General features: G+C 32.8%; 1 protein-coding gene across 4 annotated transcripts in view; it reads right to left on the reverse strand.

Annotated features, from left to right (window-relative positions):
• LOC105327506 (inositol 1,4,5-trisphosphate receptor type 3) overlaps positions 1–22,376 on the reverse strand; it is a 97,277-nt gene that overhangs the window by 73,314 nt on the left and 1,587 nt on the right. For all 4 annotated transcript variants that reach the window (XM_066067903.1, XM_066067906.1, XM_066067904.1 and 1 more), the window contains exons 2-4: positions 16,063–16,133; positions 14,098–14,222; positions 2,655–2,741 (exon numbers count right to left, since the gene is read on the reverse strand). In XM_066067903.1, the coding sequence (XP_065923975.1) occupies positions 2,655–2,741; positions 14,098–14,222; positions 16,063–16,133 (283 nt within the window). The remainder of the gene's footprint in view (positions 1–2,654; positions 2,742–14,097; positions 14,223–16,062; positions 16,134–22,376) is intronic.

A 22,376-nucleotide genomic window follows, 5' to 3' on the forward strand; every position in this document is an offset into this window, starting at 1 on the left:
ACCCCTTCATTGTGGCCCCACCCTACCCCCGTGGGCCATGATTTTCACAACTTTGAATCTACCTGAGGATGCTTCCACACAAATTTCAGCTTTCCTGGCTGATTAGTTTCTGAGAAGAAGATTTTCAAAGATTTACTTTATATATTCCTTTGTAAAACTTCGACCCTCCATAGTGGCCCCATCCTACCCCCAAGGGCCATGATTTTCCCAACTTTGAATCTACACTATCTGAGGATATTTTCACACAAGTTTCAGCTTTCCTGGCTGATTAGTTTCTGAGAAGACGATTTTTAAATATTTACTCTATATATTCCTATGTTAAACTTTGACCCCCCATTGTGGCCCCACCCTACCCCCGGGGGTCATGATTTTGCCAACTTTGAATCTACACTACCTGAGGATGCTTCCACACAAGTTTCAGCTTTCCTGGCTGATTAGTTTCTGAGAAGAAGATTTTTAAAGACTTACTCTATATATTTCTATGTAAAAATTTAACACCTCTTCATTGTGGCCCCACCCTACCCCTGGGGGTCATGATTTTCACATCTTTGAATCTACACTACCTGAGGATGCTTTCACACAAGTTTCAGCTTTCCTGGCTGATTAGTTTCTTAGAAGAGGATTTTTAAAGATTTACTCTATATATCCCTATGTAAAACTTTGACCCCCCATTGTGGCCCCATCCTACCCCTGGGGGTCATGATTTTCACAACTTTGAATCTACACTACCTGAGGATGCTTCCACACAAGTTTCAGCTTTCCTGGCTAAATGGTTCTTGAGAAGAAGATTTTTGAAAATTTCTCAAAATTTTTCATTAATTTCTAATTATCTCCCCTTGAAAAAGGGGTGTGACCCTTAATTTTCACAACTTTGAACTCCCTTTGCCTAAGGATGATTTGTGCTAAGTTTAGTTGAAATTGGCCCGGTAGTTCTTGAGAAGATGTTGAAAATGTGAAAAGTTTATGGACAGACAGACAGACGGACGACAGACAAAATGTGATCAGAAAAGTTCACTTGAGCTTTCAGCTCAGGTGAGCTAAAAAATGATTTCTATTTTGTGGTGAAATCGTCAAGTTAAAGGGCTATTTTTCTAGAGCTATAGCTACTGAGTAACAATGAAGTATGACAGGCATTTTCTATTTATTCTATGTCTATAAATATTTAATATGACAGATTTTTTTTTACATATCAAGTTACAAGTATATACACAATAAATGACACAGTGTAGATGTGCCGTCCTCTTAATCAATAGAGACCCCTGAATTATTTAGCGATCTAAGTCTCTTTTGAAATCAATTAAAAAATGACTGAATTAACACTTGAATATAATAGAAATTTTTTTGAGTTTGAGATTTTAATTCTAAAATGAACAAATAAAGAGTTTCCCTCTCTTGAGATTGTTCTCTAAACCCCTTTCCATAAATAATAAGACACAGACCTGTTCTCAAAGCATTTCAAAAATGTGAGCAAGTCCTACTTTTCAAGGGAAGTACCCCTGAGAGTGAATGTTAACAATAGTAAATGTGTACTGAAGAAATGCTCTTGTAAATTTCTTAATATATGATTTATATGCATTTGTATACTCTTCAATAAAATCATTTTTTTCTAAAAAAGAACTTATAGGAGCCAAATTGAACACTCCAAACTCAAATTTCATGTCATATTGTGATACTAGTATTCCATTTATATACAGTGTATAAGGATTAAAGATCATTGATTTAGCCAAGTATGCTATTAACGTTATAACAATCATACGAGGTCTTAGGACCAATTTACAGACAGACTGAATCGAAAACTCATTTTCAGAGATGCTCCTTCAAGATTTGCAATGCAGATAAAAGCTAAAACATTTTGGAAATTCCATCACAGAATATAGTCTGCATAGCAATTAGTACCAACACACTAGAGACCCTTTAGGCCAACTTAACATCTTTATTTCTAGAGGAAAAATCAATTTAGAATTGGTGTTCTCATATCAAGAGTCAAGAAAATCCTGCCGTAATCATTTCTAAATTGTCTAGAAATGATGAGATTTTTTAAAAAATAATGTAAAACAACTTGACTGCCAATTATAGTAACAAATTCTGCATTTAGCAATTTAATCTGACATCTTATTTAATACATCAATTTAATTTCCCTTGAAGTTTTCAATCTCATACATTCTTAATTGTGAAAACAAATTAAAGTTGAATTATTTAAATTTTTAAAGATTTAATTTTTAAACTATGATTTTCAAAAATAATAGATCATATGATTGAACTTGTCTTTTTAAATTAAGAGAACTTAATTTTCATAAAAAAAATAGTTTATGATGATCTAGATGTCTTCATAAAAGATACTATAAATTGACCTGCATGATTTTCTAGTATATCCAATTGTTACCTACAGTTGAACTTTGATATCTTGAACACTGTTATCTCAAATACAATGGATATCTCAAAACGATTTGTGAGTACCAACCACTTATTTTTAAATTATTTTATCCTCCATATCTCAAATACTTCTCAAAGTTTTTAAACAGTCCCATCTAGTTCGAGATAATGAAGTTTGACTGTATTTGCATGATACTGACTCAATTAACTATATATAAATGGATGTAATCAACTAAAGAGCGAAATTGTACTGCTAGATACAACGTTATTAACAAGTTTACCTGAATGACCTGTCCATACAAGACCTTCTTGCCCTGCTGCCTTTTTTGCTCCAGTACATTGTCCTCATTCTCAGCTACTGCAGCAAGCTATCATAAAGAAAAAAAAGACAACGTTATTGGCGAAATCTTCATATACTTGGGGTTTCATTAATAAACTGTCAAAAGTTATTAAATGAATACTTTTAACAAAATGTATTTGCATTTATATCTGGAACAATTTATCCTGCTCTCTCTCTCTCTCTCTCTCTCTCTCTCTCTCTCTCTCTCTCTCTCTCTCTCTCTCTCTCATTAACCCTTTCCTTCCAGTTTTTATTCCAGGTTGTAAATTTTGCAAAAACTAAACAATACTCGTATACTTCGATATTTGTTCTTTTTTGAGAATTTAAAATGCTACTTTAATAGTTCAAGTTTTATTAAACCATCAAAAATTAATTTTGTATTTTCAATTATTTTCAAATTGATACAGGGCTGTTTCTAAGACCCAGGGAATTCCCCCACCTAAAGTGACTTAATTACCCGGCTATTTTTTCATTTCAAACACAATCTAGCTATAAGCTAGACCTCCAGACCCCCATCTACTTTTTTATTTCTCCCTTCTACATCAATTTTTAGAGACAACCCTGTTGATATAAAGTAATTATAAAAAATATCAAACTAAAGACTAAAAAAAAAAAACTACCAGGGCTGCATTTTACAAAAGAACTTACGACAAAGTCTTAAATATTTACAGTCTCGTAGAATGATCATAAATGAACGAAATTTTTTATAAAACCATTTTTTATAACTATTTCATTTCCCATAATTATATTTTACAGCTATAAGAATAAAACATTGATTAGTTTGTGATTAATTAGCATTCATTAATTTGGTCATAAGTCGTAAGTTCTTCTGTAAAACGCACCCCTGATATACAGTTAATTAAGGTCTTCCGTTTCCAACGGAAGACCTTATTGTTTTCGTTCGGTTTCTTTTTCCCTATTATTATTATTTTTCTTTTTTTTTCTTACAAATTTTGTGCACGCGATTTCTCAGAAACGACTCGACCGATTTTCATGAAACTTTCAGATATGATAGATAGTGATCTAAACCTTATAGGTTTTTTATTATATTGATGACGTCACTTCCGTTTTTGAGATATTGACGTTTTAGCGATTTTTAGAAGGGTGGCTTGTTACTCTAACTTCTCCTAAACTATAAAAGATATTGAGTTCAAACTTTCATGGAATGGTAGACAAAAGATTGTAGATTTGCAATTTTTTTTTCATTTTGAACTGGATTGAAAGGCGCCGAAGCTCGCCTGGACCCGAAAATTTAGTTTAAAAAAATGTCGTATTTTTTTCTTGTTTTCTTTGTTTATCTCTTTTCTGAAAAATATTTTGTGAAGACATGTAATGTAAGAAAGGTTAATATATACAAGACCTTTCATTTGATATCAAGAAAAAGGGGCTGGCCCCTCAAATTAGGGGACCATAGGGCTCTAAAGTCTTTAATCTGTAGTTCTTTACTGAGATATTTTTTGTGAAATGTTATAGAAGCAAATATGTTTATCTTACAGTAATGTATCCAAGTAATGTAATGATTTTATCATGTGTTACGTAAATAAGGGTTTTGAAGGGCCAAAAGTCCAAAATTTTGATCACCCATATCTCAGAAAGGAAAAATATTTTGTAATGCAATACGGAAGAAAAGTTGTTCAAAATGATGTTTTTAACAAAATGCAACCTTCAAATTTTCGTTCAACGGCCCCTTAAAGGAGTTAAGGGACCGGCCCCTATAACAGTCTTTCTCATATATCTCCAAAACAGTAACGATATTTTAAACACTTGTTGAACAAAATGTGTGTAGAATTAAATGACCTTTAATTTGATACCAAGAAAAAGGGGCTGGCCCCTTCAATTAGGGGACCAAAGGCCTATAAAGTCTTTAATATGTAGCCCTTTACTGAGAGATATTTTGTGAATTGATGTAGAAGCAAATGTGTTTATTTTATAGTTATGTATTCAAGCAACGTAATGATTTTATCATGTGTTACGTAATTAAGGGGTTTTAGGGGCCAAAAATCAAAAATTTTGATCACCAATATCTCAGAAAGGAAAAATATTTTGTAATGCAGTTCAAAAGAAAAGTTGTTCAAAATGATGTTCTCAACAAAATGCAACCTTCAAAATTTCGTTAAACGGCCCCTAAAAGGAGTTAAGGGACCGGCCCCTAAAACCTTCTTTCTCATATATCTCCAAAACGGTAACGATATTTTAAACAGTTGTTGAACAAAATTTGTGTAGAATTATATGACCTTTTATTTGATACCAAGAAAAAGGGGCTGGCCCCTTCAATTAGGGGACCAAAGGCCTCTAAAGTCTTTAATCTGTTGCCCTTTACTGAGAGATATTTTGTGAAATGATGTAGAAGCAAATGTGTTTATTTTATAGTTATGTATTCAAGCAATGTAATGATGTTATCATGTGTTACGTAATTAAGGGGTTTTAGGGGCCAAAAATCAAAAATTTTGATCACCCATATCTCAGAAAGGAAAAATATTTTGTAATGCAGTTCAAAAGAAAAGTTGTTCAAAATGATGTTCTCAACAAAATGCAACCTTCAAAATTTCGTTAAACGGCCCCTAAAAGGAGTTAAGGGACCGGCCCTTAAAACCTTCTTTCTCATATATCTCCAAAACGGTAACGATATTTTAAACACTTGTTGAACAAAATTTGTGTAGAATTAAATGACCTTTTATTTGATACCCAAAAAAAAAAGGGGCTGGCCCCTTAAATTAGGGGACCAAAGGCCTCTAAAGTCTTTAATCTGTAGCCATTTACTGAGGGATATTTTGTGAACGGTTATAGAAGCAAATATGTTTATCTTACAGTTCTGTATCCAAGCGAAGTAATGATTTTATCATTTGTTACATAACAAGGGTATTTTAGGGGCCAAAATTATAGAATTTTGATCACCATTAATTCAGAAAGGAAAAATATTTTGAAATGCAGTAAAGAAGAAAAGATACTCAGAAAGATGTACTTAATAAGCTGCAATTTTCAAAATTTCGTTAAATGGCCCCTATAAGGAGTTAAGGGATCAGCCCCTTATACGTTCTTTCCCATATATCTCAAGATCGGTGACAAATTTCTAAACAGTTGTTGAACAAAATGTGTTGAGATTCATTTGACCTTTTATTTGATATAAAAAAAGGGGCTGGCCCCTAAAATTAGGAAACTAAAGGGCTCTAAAATGTTTCCTCTGTAGCTCTTTACTGAGGATAATTTAATGAAAGGCTATAGAAGCAAATATGTTTATCTTACAGTTCTGTATCCAAGTAATGTAATGATTTTTTCATGTGTTATGGAATAAGGATTTTTTAGGGGTCAAGGGTCCATAAACTATGACCAGCTCTATCTCAAAAAGGAAAATGTTTTGAAATGCAGTGTAGAAGAAAAGATACTCAAAATGATGTACTTTACAAAATGCAACCTTCAAAATTTGGTTCAGCGGCTCCAATAAGGAGGTAAGGGACTGCCCCTAAAACTGTTTTTTCTCAGATATTTCAAGAACGGTGACGAATTTCTAAACACTTGTTGAACAAAGCTCTTATCCCTGAAACAAAATAGTATCTGGCCCTTGAATGTAGACCCCGTTTTTCTATTCTAAATCATGTTTAGCAAAATCAAGATCTAACATATATCTCAAATTCTAAAATCAGACAGAAGACCTCCTCGTTGCTCGCAACGAGATCGTGTCTAGTTATTATTATTATTTTTTTTTTCTTACAAATTTTGTGCACGCGATTTCTCAGAAACGGCTCGACCGATTTTCATGAAACTTTCAGATATGATAGATAGTGATCGAAACCTTATAGGTTTTTAATTGTATTTATGACGTCACTTCCATTTTAGAGATATTGACGTTTTAGCAATTTTTAGAGGGGTGGCTTGTTACTCTAACTTCTCCTAAACTATAACAGATATTGAGTTCAAACTTTCATGGAATGGTAGACAAAAGATTGTAGATTTGCAATTTTATTTTCATTTTGAACTGGATTGAAAGGCGCCGAAGCTCGCCTGGACCCGAAAATTTAGTCTAAAAAAATGTCGTATTTTTTTCTTGTTTTCTTTGTTTATCTCTTTTCTGAAAAATATTTTGTTAAAACATGTTATGTAAGAAAGGTTAATATTTACAGGACCTTTCATTTGATATCAAGAAAAAGGGGCTGGCCCCTTAAATTAGGGGACCAAAGGGCTTTAAAGTCTTTTATCTGTAGCCCTTTACTGAGAAATTTTTTGTGAAATGTTATAGAAGCAAATATGTTTATCTTACAGTAATGTATCCAAGTAATGTAATGATTTTATCATATGTTACGTAATGAAGGGTTTTGAAGGGCCAAAAGTCAAAAAATTTGATCACCCATATCTCAGTAAGAAAAAATATTTTGTAAAGCAGTATAGAAGAGAAGTTGTTTCAAATGATGTTCTCAACGAAATGCAACCGTCAAAATTTCGTTAAACGGCCCCTAAAAGGAGTTAAGGGACCAGCCCCTAAAACCTTCATTTTCATATATCTCCAAAACGGTAACGATATTTTAAACAGTTGTTGAACACAATTTGTGTAGAATTTAATGACCTTTTATTTGATACCAAGAAAAAGGGTCTGGCCCTTTAAATTAGGGGACCAAAGGCCTCTAAAGTCTCTAATCTGTAGCCCTGTACTGAGATATATTTTGTGAAATGATGTAGAAGCAAATGTGTTTATTTTATGGTTATGTATTCAAGCAATGTAATGATGTTATCATGTGTTACGTAATTAAAGGGTTTTAGGGGCCAAAAGTCCAAAATTTTGATCACCCATATCACAGAAAGGAAAACTATTTTGTAATGCAGTACAGAAGAAAAGTTGTTCAAAATGATGTTCTCAACAAAATGCAACCGCCAAAATTTCGTTAAACGGCCCCTAATAGGAGTTAAGGGACCGGCCCCTAAAACCTTCTTTCTCATATATCTCCAAAACGGTAACGATATTTTAAACAGTTGTTGAACAAAATTTGTGTAGAATTAAATGACCTTTTATTTGATACCAAGAAAAAGGGGCTGGCCCCTTAAATTAGGGGACCAAAGGCCTCTAAAAGCTTTAATCTGTAGCCCTTTACTGAGGGATATTTTGTGAACGGTTATAGAAGCAAATATGTTTATCTTACAGTTATGTATCCAAGCAATGTAATGATTTTATCATGTGTTACGTAATTAAGGGGTTTTAGGGGCCAAAAGTCAAAAATTTTGATCACCTATATCTCAGAAAGGAAAAATATTTTGTAATGCAGTACAGAAGAGAAGTTGTTTAAAATGATGTTCTCAACAAAATGCAACCGCCAAAATTTCGTTAAACGGCCCCTAAAAGGAGTTAAGGGACCGGCCCCTAAAACCTTCTTTCTCATATATCTCCAAAACGGTAACGATATTTTAAACAGTTGTTGAACAAAATTTGTGTAGAATTAAATGACCTTTTATTTGATACCAAGAAAAAGGGGGCTGGCCCCTTAAATTAGGGGACCAAAGGCCTCTAAAGTCTTCAATCTGTAGCCCTTTACTGAGGGATATTTTGTGAACGGTTATACATGTAGAAGCAAATATGTTTATCTTACAGTTATGTATCCAAGCAATGTAATGATTTTAGTATGTGTTACATAATAAGGGTTTTTTAGGGGCCATAATTATAGAATTTTGATCACCAATATCTCAGAAAGGAAAAATATTTTGAAATGCAGTAATGAAGAAAAGATACTCAGAAAGATGTACTTAATAAGATGCACTTTTCAAAATTGCGTTAAATGGCCGCTATAAGGAGTTAAGGGATCAACCCCTTATGCGTTCTTTCCCATATATCTCAAGAACGGTAACGAATTTCTAAACAGTTGTTGAACAAAATGTGTTGAGATTCAATTGACCTTTTATCTGATATCAAAAAAGGGGCTGGCCCCTAAAATTAGGAAACTAAAGGGCTCTAAAATGTTTCATCTGTAGCTCTTTACTGAGGGAAATTTAATGAAAGGCTATAGAAGCAAATATGTTTATCTTACAGTTCTGTATCCAAGTAATGTAATGATTTCAGTATGTGTTACATAATAAGGGTTTTTTAGGGGCCATAATTATAGAATTTTGATCACCAATATCTCAGAAAGGAAAAATATTTTGAAATGCAGTAAAGAAGAAAAGATACTCAGAAAGATGTACTTAATAAGATGCAATTTTCAAAATTGCGTTAAATGGCCGCTATAAGGAGTTAAGGGATCAACCCCTTATACGTTCTTTCCCATATATCTCAAGAACGGTAACGAATTTCTAATCAGTTGTTGAACAAAATGTGTTGAGATTCAATTGACCTTTTATTTGATATCAAAAAAGGGGCTGGCCCCTAAAATTAGGAAACTAAAGGGCTCTAAAATGTTTCATCTGTAGCTCTTTACTGAGGGAAATTTAATGAAAGGAGCAAATATGTTTATCTTACAGTTCTGTATCCAAGTAATGTAATGATTTTTTCATGTGTTATGGAATAAGGATTTTTTAGGGGTCAAGGGTCCATAAACTATGACCAGCTATATCTCAAAAAGGAAAATGTTTTGAAATGCAGTGTAGAAGACAAGATATTCAAAATGATGTACTTTACAAAATGCAACCTTCAAAATTTGGTTCAGCGGCTCCAATAAGGAGGTAAGGGACTGGCCCCTAAAACTTTTTTTTTTTTCAGATATCTCAAGAACGGTGACGAATTTCTAAACACTTGTTGAACAAAGCTCTTATCCCTGAAACAAAATAGTATCTTGCCCTTAGAATGTAGACCCCGTTTTTCTATTCTAAATCATGTTTAGCAAAATCAAGATCTAACATACATCTCAAATTCTAAAATCAGACGGAAGACCTCCTCGTTGCTCGCAACGAGATCGTGTCTAGTTGTTTATTATTTTCGAACTGAACTGAATGATTATGATGTTAATGTAAAAAATTACACAATTATGATTCTAGATCTAGTGTAGGAAAAAGTAGTCAAATCAAGCTGTCCATTGCTAACCTTTCTTCATTCAAACTAAATAGTGATAAAAAAATTAAAACAGATAAAAATCAAAGTGACCTAAAAATTAATTTGGAACAGATCCCAACAAGTTAAGGTGCTTGATCTCCTACATTAAATACCATACATTGATGAAATCACAGAGCATAAAGGAAAAACCTTTTATGTTAAAAGCACGATTTGTTCCCCCCTGATAGGTCATTGAGTCGGGGCATATGTGTTCATGTACCCGTGGTGACACTGTGAAGACACCTCAAAGATTCGTCAACTGATAGACGATAATGTATTGATCTGTGCGTGTAATTCAAAGCTAATAGAACTCTGTAAAACAATAGGGCTTTAACTGAGATAAAGGCCTCTGTTAAATCTATCAAAAGTATGTTGAAATAAACATTAAACACCTAGCGCTTGGTTAAACATTGAATGTACAATACACACATCCCAATAATACACAATTAGCATCTCAATGTAAAATACCCCATGTATAGGTTTTTTGTTTTATTTCAAAACTAATAGCATTCAGGTAAAATAAACTTTCAACACATCTCAAAGAATGTAGTTCATTAATAGTTACTAGATTATACTCACTTATCATGAAGGCATTAATTATCAAGGTATTCTAACTCATTAGACATGAAGATAAAGGTTTATATTTGATTTTTATTTAACGTACATGTGGTATGTTGTTGGGTGGCAGAAAGTATCGATGATTATCACAAAAAATACGGCGTTAGGCCAGTAAGATACTATGTGATGGTTTGGAGGTAGATGACATCATTTTATCTACAGTTCAGATTTTTCTATGCATTGTTCAGAGATGATAGTTACATACATGTAATAAACGTGTTGGTGGTGTGGTATATAAAATTTTTGGTCGCTTGTATGAAAAAACATGTGGTTTCATTAAGGAACAGTTCTGCAGAATTACCATTAATCAATATTAAACAACATTTCCTATCCAAATGGTAGGAAAGTTGAAGGCCAGTTTGAGGGTTTTTGTTAACATGACTAATACAGAGAGTTAAATTGACCATGAGAGATCCTACAACTGACTGTAAATGTAAAATGTACATAGTTCCTCACAATCGCTCAATACATGTTGTTCTAACAATGTCCGGTGTACTGTTTATTTTGGAGACCCAATGGTATTCTATGAGCACATTATAAGCAGACATGCAGATAATTCCAAAGATCAACAATAGAACTAACTGGCTTACTAAATAGAAGGAATGGTGAATATTCTAAACGGACAAGGTCGACATTTAATTGTGCCAAGTTTGTTTTAAATTGTTATATCAGATAGCAAAGACTTATCTATGTGGAACATGTTACAATCAAATATTTCTTAAAGATCATGCCGAACTGTTCCATTGTCAACCACATGAGAACATTATTACAAATGGATTTAAAAAATCTCGAAACAGCTGATTTGTCGACTGAGTGCTAAAAATTTTACAGTCATGCAAGCCTTTTTGGGACTAAAGTTTTCTTGGCAGATTTTCTTTATCATTCTACACGAGGAACTTTTTTTCCCTCCTCTTCTGATAGAAAAATGAATTTCCATTTTATGACCAATTTTTTTAAAAATGCATTTCCCACAGAAGTGTCACTTCAATATCCTGATTATCTCCCAAAGTCTGTATATTACAGAATTGGGTTGAATCTTTGATCATCATCTTTACTCAATCAATCATCATACAACACAAGAGACAAAAGTTATATATAAAAGCAATCGATTCTAGATTCCACTTTTTCAAGGTTGCTTATATAGATACAGATTTTATTTTATTGGAAATCCATAAATCCACTAATATGTCAGTTCCAATCAAAAAGATATAGAAATACACATTTGTTCATAATTTACAACAAGGAAAATGGTACTTCTAGATCTGTTTGGATATAATCAAGAGATGATTCATAAAAATTTCCGAAAAATTTTCAAATAGATTGCACGCCTTCAAATAACAAAAAAACATTCTTTCAAATAGCATCCTGTTTGCTTTTTTTATTAAATGGATACTAGCTTTATCACAGACTGACAGGGCGACATGTTTACATTTCTACAATAACAAAAATTTTTAACAATCATATTAGGGAGACTTAAAAGTATACCAAACACATTATTACACAAGAGAGCATTGGATTAGACTTATCAGGTATGCGTATATATACCCACACTCTTCATATACTCTTGTATACACCTTATGACCGCGGTCGGGGTCAACTTTTCAATCACAGCAAACACACTTCTGGAGATAATATTCAGAGCAAATAGAACTCATCTTTATCTTTGCAGGAGACCAGGGCTGACAGAGGATTCCAGAACCTACTCCTTCAGTTTTAACCCTTTTTATGATAACCACATTATGCTCTTTAGAAGGGCAAATAGATACAATAAGAATTTGGAAGAATTTAAGCTGGCAAATAATTTATTGATATGTTACTGAACATTTGTTTTCACACCATATGTAACTAAGAATTATCTTATTGATATTCCCTGTAAAAGAACAGTTCTGTTATCCTGAAGCAGTCTATTATTTGTGATTTGGAAAATCATAAAATGACTAGCACCCCCCCCCTCCCCGTTTTCCTGACACCCTATATTGACAGCGAGTGGACAATTTTCTCCATATTTCCACAAAATCTTCCAACATTCACACCAAAACTTTTAACTGTCAAAATTAAATAAACATAAATTTCCTAACTGAGTTGCTAAAAGTATTACAACAAAAAGTTTTGCATGGTTGGCAATCAAAAAAGAAATGCTTCCTTGAACTTGTAATTCAGTTAATTATGTTATTTATGGTCAACAATAACAAGCTTGACAGATCAAGAAATACCTACACTCAGATCAGGAAAGCACATGCCACTAAATCTATTTTATATTATCATTTAAGAAATTGAAATAATTTTTAAAAGTTCATAAACTGGGGCTTAATTTTCACAACAGCATGCATATACATGTATACAATGTATATTTCATGAAACGAATCACTTAATAATGTATATGTTTGCTCATGTGCTCAAAATGTGTATTCCAACAAAGTGGAATGCCTTCATGTAAAATAGAATTCCGAAACCTGAGAATGAAAACAATGCTAAACAAATGTAACAGAGTGTATAAATTCATCCTCTCTGACTGAACTTCTGTGTTCTGTAACATATCTATACTCTCTGGGCTCTTTGGTGATGTTATTTAACTTTATGTCTGATCGACAACTTTTGGGGTTAATAATACTAAAAGGGATCATTCATTATTTAGAAGGGTATTCCAGAGGGAGTAGTCTTTATTAGCTGTCTTCCTTTGGAAGCTTAGGATCATGTTATAGTCTTTACATCATCTCATGGGGAAAAAAAACAACAATTAGATACTTTACTGAAATCAATATTAATTTTTTTTTTTGTAACTTAACACTTGTTCTTATCTAACAACATTCTGGAAATCACTAACTTGATGTTTATATAGATATGATATTTTAGATAATCTGTTAGAACCATTTTAACAAGACCTTGGACTTTCGGTAAGATGTAACCATCTTTTTCTTGTGTCAAAACAAGTTAAATATGACGCTGGTTTCAAGTGAAATATACACAGATTGCGTAGTCTTTCCTCAAGAGCCAGACAAATCTTGTTGATTTCAAAGAGCCATAGCTGAGTGGCCCCAATGAAATAGACAGGCCTACGTCACATTGCTGTTTGACACAACTACCCAAAGTCCAAGCTCCTGTTAAAATGGTTCTGATATCTAGATTGTCTTGATTGGCTATAGATCTGTAGTTCTCTTGTTGAAGAACTGGTTTGTCTATCCAATTTTTTTTCAACCAGAGAGCTACAGATATGCAGCTGTGTCTTGATATGACTTATTAAATTGAGAATTTTTTAGCAATATCAACTTCATTGATATCTTTGTTTGGATGTACATGTACATGCATACAGTGCTTGGAAAGGAGATTTGCATGGTGCCAATTGAAAAATACTGTATGTACCTCCCTCTCAATATGAACACATACATGTACATACTGATAGCCAATCACAGCGAGTCAAACAAAGACCATCAAAAGTAACTGACAAAAAGGGACTACAAGAGCTGGTTTTTAATCAAATGCTTAATAAACAGTCATCTTACTCAAAAGTTGTTATGCAAAAGGTAATCCAGCTGCCTAGCCTTCTCCTCATTCTTTCCTTTTTTTCCCTTTGGTTCTCTCATATTCTTCCATCTCTCATTATCTGCATTTTATTTTCCTCCCCTTTAAAGTCAACACTCTCTCTCTCTCTCTCTCTCTCTCTCTCTCTCTCTCTCTCTCCCTCTCTCTCTCTCTCTCTCTCTCTCTCTCTCTCTGAGCTGGGAGTTGTTAGGGTATGGTAACAAATAAAAAATTCTCTCACCTTTGCCTTTGACACTTGGTTTCTAAGGGGAATATTTCCAGGCTCTTCTGCTAGTTTTGTCGCCAACTTCTTTAGACTTTTGTTTAACTTATATCGATTTGCAACTTCAATTTTGAAGGATATAACTGCAAAGAAAAAATGTAACATAATTGTTTAGTATTGTAAAAAAAAACAACTAAATAAATGCATCTAAGTTCCATAAAATAATCATTATGTTTACCAAGAAAATTTATATCAGGCTAAGGTATTTGAATTATTGTAGATATTTTCTTGAACATGCAAATTCATGTGTACCAGTAATTTCCAGTTACATGTATTCATATTAAAGTCAAATTCAACTTTAATTGTGGAAAAGAAATAAACTGTATGACTTCCAATATACTCATTCATTACACATATACCACCCCAATGTCAATATCTGGTGAAAACAAAGTTAATGTAAAGGGGTTAACAATTGGCCTTCATTTGACATACTGTGAGAACCTTACTAGTTATTAATATATAGGTATTAAATCAATCAAATATGTTTAAACTAAATCAGTAACAACACTATTGGGAGATGTACATGTATGTGTAATTTGTAGGTTATGGAACCGAGCAGATTGAAAGTTTATGAATTGTGTTATCAAACATTACACACTTCTTGTGTAGGTACTTGATCTACCAAACTATTAACGTAAAAACAAAATCATTAAAATAAAGACTGATTTGTTCAAAAATCCTTTTTGAATCATTCTTATTTCCATTTGTGGTTTAAAGTCGACAAACACTTGTGATATTGATTGCTAGCATAATGGAATGGCTTGCTGGAGATATAATTGGCCATCTAACGGTGTCCTTGTTATGACAATATTTTAAAAACCCAGATGACCAAACAGCATGAAAGCTCTGCCTTACTGACTTGTACATTCATGTAAGATCTTAACATAGTGGTTAGAAAATAACCCTTTAAATGATTCCTTTTCACACACAGCTAAAACAGATAAATAGAAATAAATTGATCTTACTCGAACATGAAATAATGTTTTTAAAGACTCTAACTACATACAGACAAGTGATCTGAAGCATGGATACACTAACCATAGGCACCTTACCAAACAATCACCCCCCACCCCCCACCCCGCCCTGCGCACACAAAGTACATACACCCTTCTCCAACCCACCCCAATTCACATCCCCAAACACACATATAACAACCATCCTCTCATCTCAGAAGCTGTGCCCTTCTAACAAACAATATAGAAAGAATTTAACTGCTTTTAAAACATAATTTCAATTTCAATTTCTTTATTTACTAATTAAGGGCCCTCAAGGGGCAACTTGAAGATTTTACATATAATATTCAATGTACATAAAACATTCAATATGAATATGATTCATTCAATATGAATCATTTACATTTATTAATAGGGAGAGGGCGAATTAGGTTTTTTTAACTTGTGCCCAATCCCACTGTAATTTTATAATGCAATAAAATATGTTCAAATCAGTCAAATTCTTAACAAACTCAGCACTATACATTCTGATGCAGAAAAAAGAGAGATTTATACTTAATAATCAGTAACGTAACTGTAATGTTTATCAAGAGGCTGACATTGTAATAATAAACAATTTATATTGAGCAGTTGTGATCCTAACTTGACCTAGCCAATATATTATGCCATTGCATTTAAACTGTACCTGTTTTCATTAAAAAAAAAAATAGGTTGAGTGAGAGGTAGGAGAATTTTCAGATTTTAACAAATTATATAAATCTCTTCATTTAGTTGTTCAAAACATGCTCTTTTAAAGGAAAAATAAACTTCATGAATTCAAAATAATTCAAAATGCTGATCTGCGTATAGTTTTCAAATAGCTAGTGCTTGGAAAAAATCATTTACTGGTAGTAGTTAGTTATGTTCAAATCAATATTAATGAAGAAATCCATCAGATGATAATTCCCTTGAGTCAGTAAGATTTACTCACCATGCTGATCCTGAACACTGGGCATCTTTCGGTCTTGTCTGGACCCAACAGCAACTTCATTGTGAACAGAACTATAAAGAAATGACAAAATGGACTAGTGAATGTCTGACAATCTTAATTCATTTTCTTCATATAAGAAATCATATTTAAAACTTCTTGAAATCTTATCCTGGACATCTTTCTTCTCCATGAATCCATCGCCATATGCTTATATATAAAGAGAAAGCATATATGCGGGGTTTATATGAAAAATACAAATTTGAAAAAAGAAATTTGACATCACTGACACCTACATGCATGATGTACATTGTACTTAAATTTAAAGTTTCCATTGATTATCAAACCAGTTGCATATATAAAAATGGTTGTTGGTTTTGGGTTAAATAAAGGAAATAGTCAATAGTAAAGTTTCTGCAAACTAACGTTAATGTACGCCACTGCCAACATCAACTATATACACGATATACGATCATATTTTGAGAAACAGCGAGATTATTCCTTTCAAATCTTTACGTAAAAGATCATTGCATAGGCGTCGGAACCGGGGGGCTAGGGGAGGCTTGGCCCCCCCACTTTTTTTGCAAATTAAGACCTAACCATTAGGCACATATATAGCATCATAGAGGGTTCAGGCCCCCCCCCCCCCCCCTTTACACTTTTTCTCGCAGGAAAGATAATTGTTCCTAAATTTACCATTTACCTTGAAAAGATTGAAGTCATGAAGTACCCCCCCCCCCCCTAATAATAACTTATCAACAAATTATCATAAGACAAGAACATAAACCAGTCATATAATTTAACTTGTCCCTGATATCACGTACACAGGGGGGTACAGGGGATGCAATCAACACAATCTCGTTCCCAATGGTCCCAATGACTTTTATCACATGGTGCATGGGGTAATTTCCTAAATTAATTAGTTAGAAAAATGGCACCACCAACAAATTAGAATAATGTGTATTAACCTTTCTAAGTACTAAATGCAGAAATTTATATTTTTTTCTTTCCCCAAAGTCGTTTTGCCGCCAAATGTCAGTACGGGATGTTGACTGATGAAACTAACATCTAAGCCTTTATGAAGTTCCGGATAAGTTTCACTTGTTAAATTTTTTGATACTTAAATCTCCCAGAACGTACATGATAATATACAAACAATTCATACGTCTTTAGGTAGAGTCCATCATTATTTTATGATAATTAACAGATTAATAAAAAGTCGCAGATGTGCATTACCTGGACAGAGGGTTTACATGTGTACATTCATAATTTAGTGTACATTCGTAACTGTGGTAAGTATAAGGGCGTGAAAAGACAAAAGAATTAATTAGATGATACATGTACAATGTAATCTCTCTCTCTCTCTCTCTCTCTCTCTCTCTCTCTCTCTCTCTTAATGTTTCAAAAAAAGATAGAAGGTATATAATTTGTGATAAAATTTGTAGAAAGATATTTGTGAACTACCTAGCAATTATCTTCAGATTGCTGTCTGAGCGCCTTTAAGGCACCATTTTAATTTGTTTTCTTATTTCACATTTCAAAACCTCACAAAATTAGATGCATTTCTTTGCATAAAAAATTAAAGAATGATTTATAAAGGGAAAAGTGGAGAAAAATTATGACATCCTTTAATCGGAGCTAGTGATAAATGAAAAAAAAAATTATCAGTCAGATAATCTCCACATCATTCGAGCTTTTCGTTAAATGAGACTTTCACATGAATAGCATTCGGAGACATTTACACTTTGCAGATCATCAAATACACAACACTGTAGGATTGGTACGAGGGTGGCTCCAAAAGTAGTGTCACAGTTGCAATAAAATCATGAAAACTCGCTGTAATAACAAAATTTCGAACTGTATTATACTTACATATATTTATTTAGATCTGAAAATTTTAGTGCAAAAAGATATTTATTTCTGAAAACAACATATATAGAGCGTTAGGTAAGGACAGTCGCCGCACACCCGCGACGTTGTTTAGCCTATGTATTCTTGACGTTTTGTTTTAAAAGTAATGGTCCATACCCCAATAGATAAATAAAATGCGTACAGATTTTTTTTCATATTTTTTCAAACGGTCCATCGGTATTAAAAAAGCTAGGGCCGTTGCTAAAAATAGAACCGATTGCGGAAAATGGCGCTTTTCTCATACATAAAGAATATCAGCCTAAGCCTGAAATTTGACTTTCACAAATGCATTTTTTGACTTATATCCTACATGTATGTAAAATAAAGGAATTATTATTTCAAATCAAAACTTTTTATGTTACACTTGCTTATTTATCAAAAAATAGATAAATCTGCACACAAATTAGATAAAATGAATAAATTTTCAAAGAGAATTTAAGCTCTTATAATTTTATTTACGAACAGAATTCGCTTCAATAACTTGTCTGTCAGTTCTGGTCGTAACCAGAAGCAAGCAAAATTGTACTTTTTACTTTTATCATTTTCGATAGAATTTTCCAGACTTTTTTTTAATTTCAGCGCATTATTGTAATGGTAAATACATGAGTATTGCTTTTTTCTACTGAGGTATCTCCGATATTTTCAGAATCTTTTCTGATTTTGTCTGTGCAAGACTCAATAACGGAAAGTGATTGAGTAACCAAGATTTGCTATATGATAGACCTAAACATCTAGATGTGCAGCAAAGGTATCAATGATTTACCCGGCATGTCCAGTCGACACCGGAACCAAACAAAATTGTATTTTTAAAAACTTTCTTATTAATGGTAGTATATTCCATATTTTTTCAAAAATTCAACCCAGGATTAAAATCTCATGGTAAATCATCGTGATGATTATTGCGTTTCTTATGTTGAGATATCTCGGATATATCATTTAGATGTCTCCTTTTTTTGTTATTTTCATGTTTTATTTGAAATGTCAGAGAATCAACAGAGGAACACGTTTTCTTTTTTTTATTATGGTTTTCCGCTTTGCAATTGCAAATGCAACGAAGTGTTTAATGACACCTTTTGTAGTTTAGAGTTTAGGGTTTTAAGATTCTTCTATGGAAGACCTATTCGTTGCTCTCAACGAGATCGCATCTAGTTATACCGGTATTTCCTTTTCAGTTATAGAAGTGGGACCCATTGCATGTACATGCATTGTATCCCCAAAATACAGTAAAATTAGTGTTATTTAATTAAAAAAAGAAGTAGTAAAACATATTTGTTACTAAGTTTAATCCGACGGTTTTTTTTAAATTGTGAAAAACCCCTGGAATTAATTTTCAAACGATTGACCGTCTCCTTGAACTAATCTTAAAATAAGGTAAATTTGTGTGACGGTTTTGATTTTCATCTAATGACCTTCTTATCTTCTTTATAATGGAGGGGCCGGCAAGAAATGCATGTTATGATATTTGTGAAAAAAAAATTAATGATACACGTATATGTGAGTGTAGAAGATTAGGCAATTAGATAATTAAGGGGTCCTCTAAGGGGCACAGGTATATAGAGTATACCTATGTTCACCTGAAAAGTACAAGAGTTGATTATTCATTATTACTTTCGTCATATGTTGAATTCATTTTATTTCATTGTAAAAAGTGAAAAGGAATAAACACGATTTCTTAAACTAAGATGTTACTCTCCTTGTTAAGAGCATTATATATGTTAAATTAACTTATTGACTTATTAATCAAATAGTATATGCTACATACAAAAAAAAAGAATAGATACCTACTCCAAAATTTCCAAAATGTTTGTATTATAAGAAGAAAACAATTTTTTATAAGAAAGATTAGATAAAAATATGAAATTACTTAATTGAAAAACTTAAAATATTTTCAAAATTAGGGATATCGTTTTTATTTTGCTCATATTAATGAAATGTAATCTATCCTTAATTATCATGATAAAATTATCAAAACAAAAACAAAGATAAAATATAAAACAAACAACAAACAAAACAAATGTTTTGCCTTTTTTATCAAATCCTAACGTAAGAGATAGAAATGCATCGAATTCCCTTGAGGAGATATTTTTTTAAAAATGAAAACTTATGTTTAGGGGATATCTGAGTGATTCGAGACAGTTAGTGCAATTTACATGTACAAATATTTTAAACAATAATTAACTAGCTAGTGTATTTTTTTTCTGTACATATGTCGAATTCCGTATGTTATTCTTTTTAAAGGGGCATGGTGACCATTTCGGTCAAAAATTATTTTTCCGATTTTAATGTATACAATACATGTACTTCATTAAGGCAATTTTGATAGGCAGCCAAAATTCGAGTGCCATTCGTTAAGTTATCAGCGATTTACTGAGCTTACAATTCTTTGCTATATAAACAAATATTTTGTTTACATTCTTAATGTCAAAGACCTAAAATAAATGTGTTAAATATTCGAAACTAATTAAAAAGATAAATTGATTGGTATCCTTCACTTTGGGACTTAAAATTGAATTAAGATTAAAACTCTCGAAATTAAAAAGATAGAAATGAAATGTAAACCCCGGACCTTTTATGTTAGGCGGACCTCTTCTTATACGGGCCGGACCCTTTTATAGCAAAGGCGGACCTTAAATGTAAAATTAAAGGTTCGGTCGGACCCTTTTACGGGGCGGACCTACCCCGGACCTTTTATGTTAGGCGGACCTCTTCTTATACGGGCCGGACCCTTTTATAGCAAAGGCGGACCTTAAATGTAAAATTAAAGGTCCGGTCGGACCCTTTTACGGGGCGGACCTTTAACTATAAGGCACCGGGGGGGGGGGGGGCGCTTTTTCTCGCCTCGCAGCAACTAAATTGTTTAAATTTACATATTAAAAATTGAACTATCATGGATTGCCCCCCCCCCCCCCCCCACACACACACTTTTTTGGGAGTATGTAAAAAATTTTAATAAAAGGGGCGCATAAGACATATAAAAACTGTGTAATATCTACATATAGCTTCAAGTCTGTAGGAGTATATAGGCTTTGTGTCTGCTGTTCGATCCGATTCAATGTATTCTTATATAATTATATACTTGAATAAAATACTGATTAAATAAAGTCTGTAGCCCACGAAATTTTTTAAAACTGAGAGCGACAGATCTGCAAATATTATGTAACATTGCATTTCAAAAAGAATGGAAAACAAAGCGTAGTTTACGTTGATCTGTCACCAAAAGATATTAAAGAATGTATGATATTAAATGTATTTGTTCCTTTGTATTACCATACAAGCAACCATAAAAGACGCTAAAATGTTTGTCGTCTTTTTTTGAAATGTAATGTTACATAATACATTAGATGCAGGTCTTTATTGTAATATATACGATCAAAATTAATACATTTAAAATGAAACATTCTTCATATCTTTTGGTTTTGAAAAAAAAGTACAAAAAACCCATTTATTCGACATCCACGCTCAAATGACAAAAGTGTGTTATTAAAAATGGTATTGATTTGTAATTTTATTTCAGAGATCAATAGAAACAGATCACAATGAACAGACACGAGGTCTTACAATATACTTCCCTTACAATTATACATGCGCTTAATAAGTTAAAATATAAGTATTCGACAGCGGAAAACCTCCTTTTTGTGTGATCAGTTTGTTTAATTAGAAAATATTTTGATAGGGCTTTCGACAGACAAGTCAGGTCTGTATCGGCGGTAGAAGTCGGTGGAGTGATCCGCGTATCCACAACAGAGCCAGTAAACACTCTTTATTTACCCACATTCGGTTTTACCAATTTGTTCAAAGAGAATTCTGATTAACTTCCGACGACAGTTCCCCAAATACATAGGCTTTATTCAATCAAAGCGGTCATCAAAGCGTGTACCTCCACATTTGTTCAAGGGTTTCCTTCCTTGCTTTTTTATCTTTCTTTCTTTCTTTTTCTTTTTTTTGGGGGTTTTTTTTTTAGTGGATGGGGGTTTCTTTTTCATTAATTTTTCCCTTCAATCACAACTTCAGCTTTATAAGAACCGAAATCATATGGCTAGCGACATATCAGTGGTTGTGTAAAGTCGAAAATATTAATTAGATTAACACGTAGGTACAAATTATCAAATGAGACATGCAGACCAAGCAATGAACATAGAAATCAACGACTTGGTACTTTAAGCGATAATGACTTAGGAGACGATTATCAGATGTTCCACAGTGTGTCATTGTCATTATAATGTAAAATTTTAATTTACTGGGTTAGCGTAAGTGTAAAATTTACAATGTTATTTGATGGCTGCAAAGTTCGAAATTATGATATTGTAAACTTTACATAATGGCATGGCTTTTCAACTTTATATCTCTATCTATCCGGAATCATCCAACATGACTGTTTAGAGAGTAATATATAAACAACTTTGTTT

This window comes from Magallana gigas, chromosome 8, assembly GCF_963853765.1.
Source record: "Magallana gigas chromosome 8, xbMagGiga1.1, whole genome shotgun sequence".
In the NCBI taxonomy this organism is placed as follows: domain Eukaryota; kingdom Metazoa; phylum Mollusca; class Bivalvia; order Ostreida; family Ostreidae; genus Magallana; species Magallana gigas.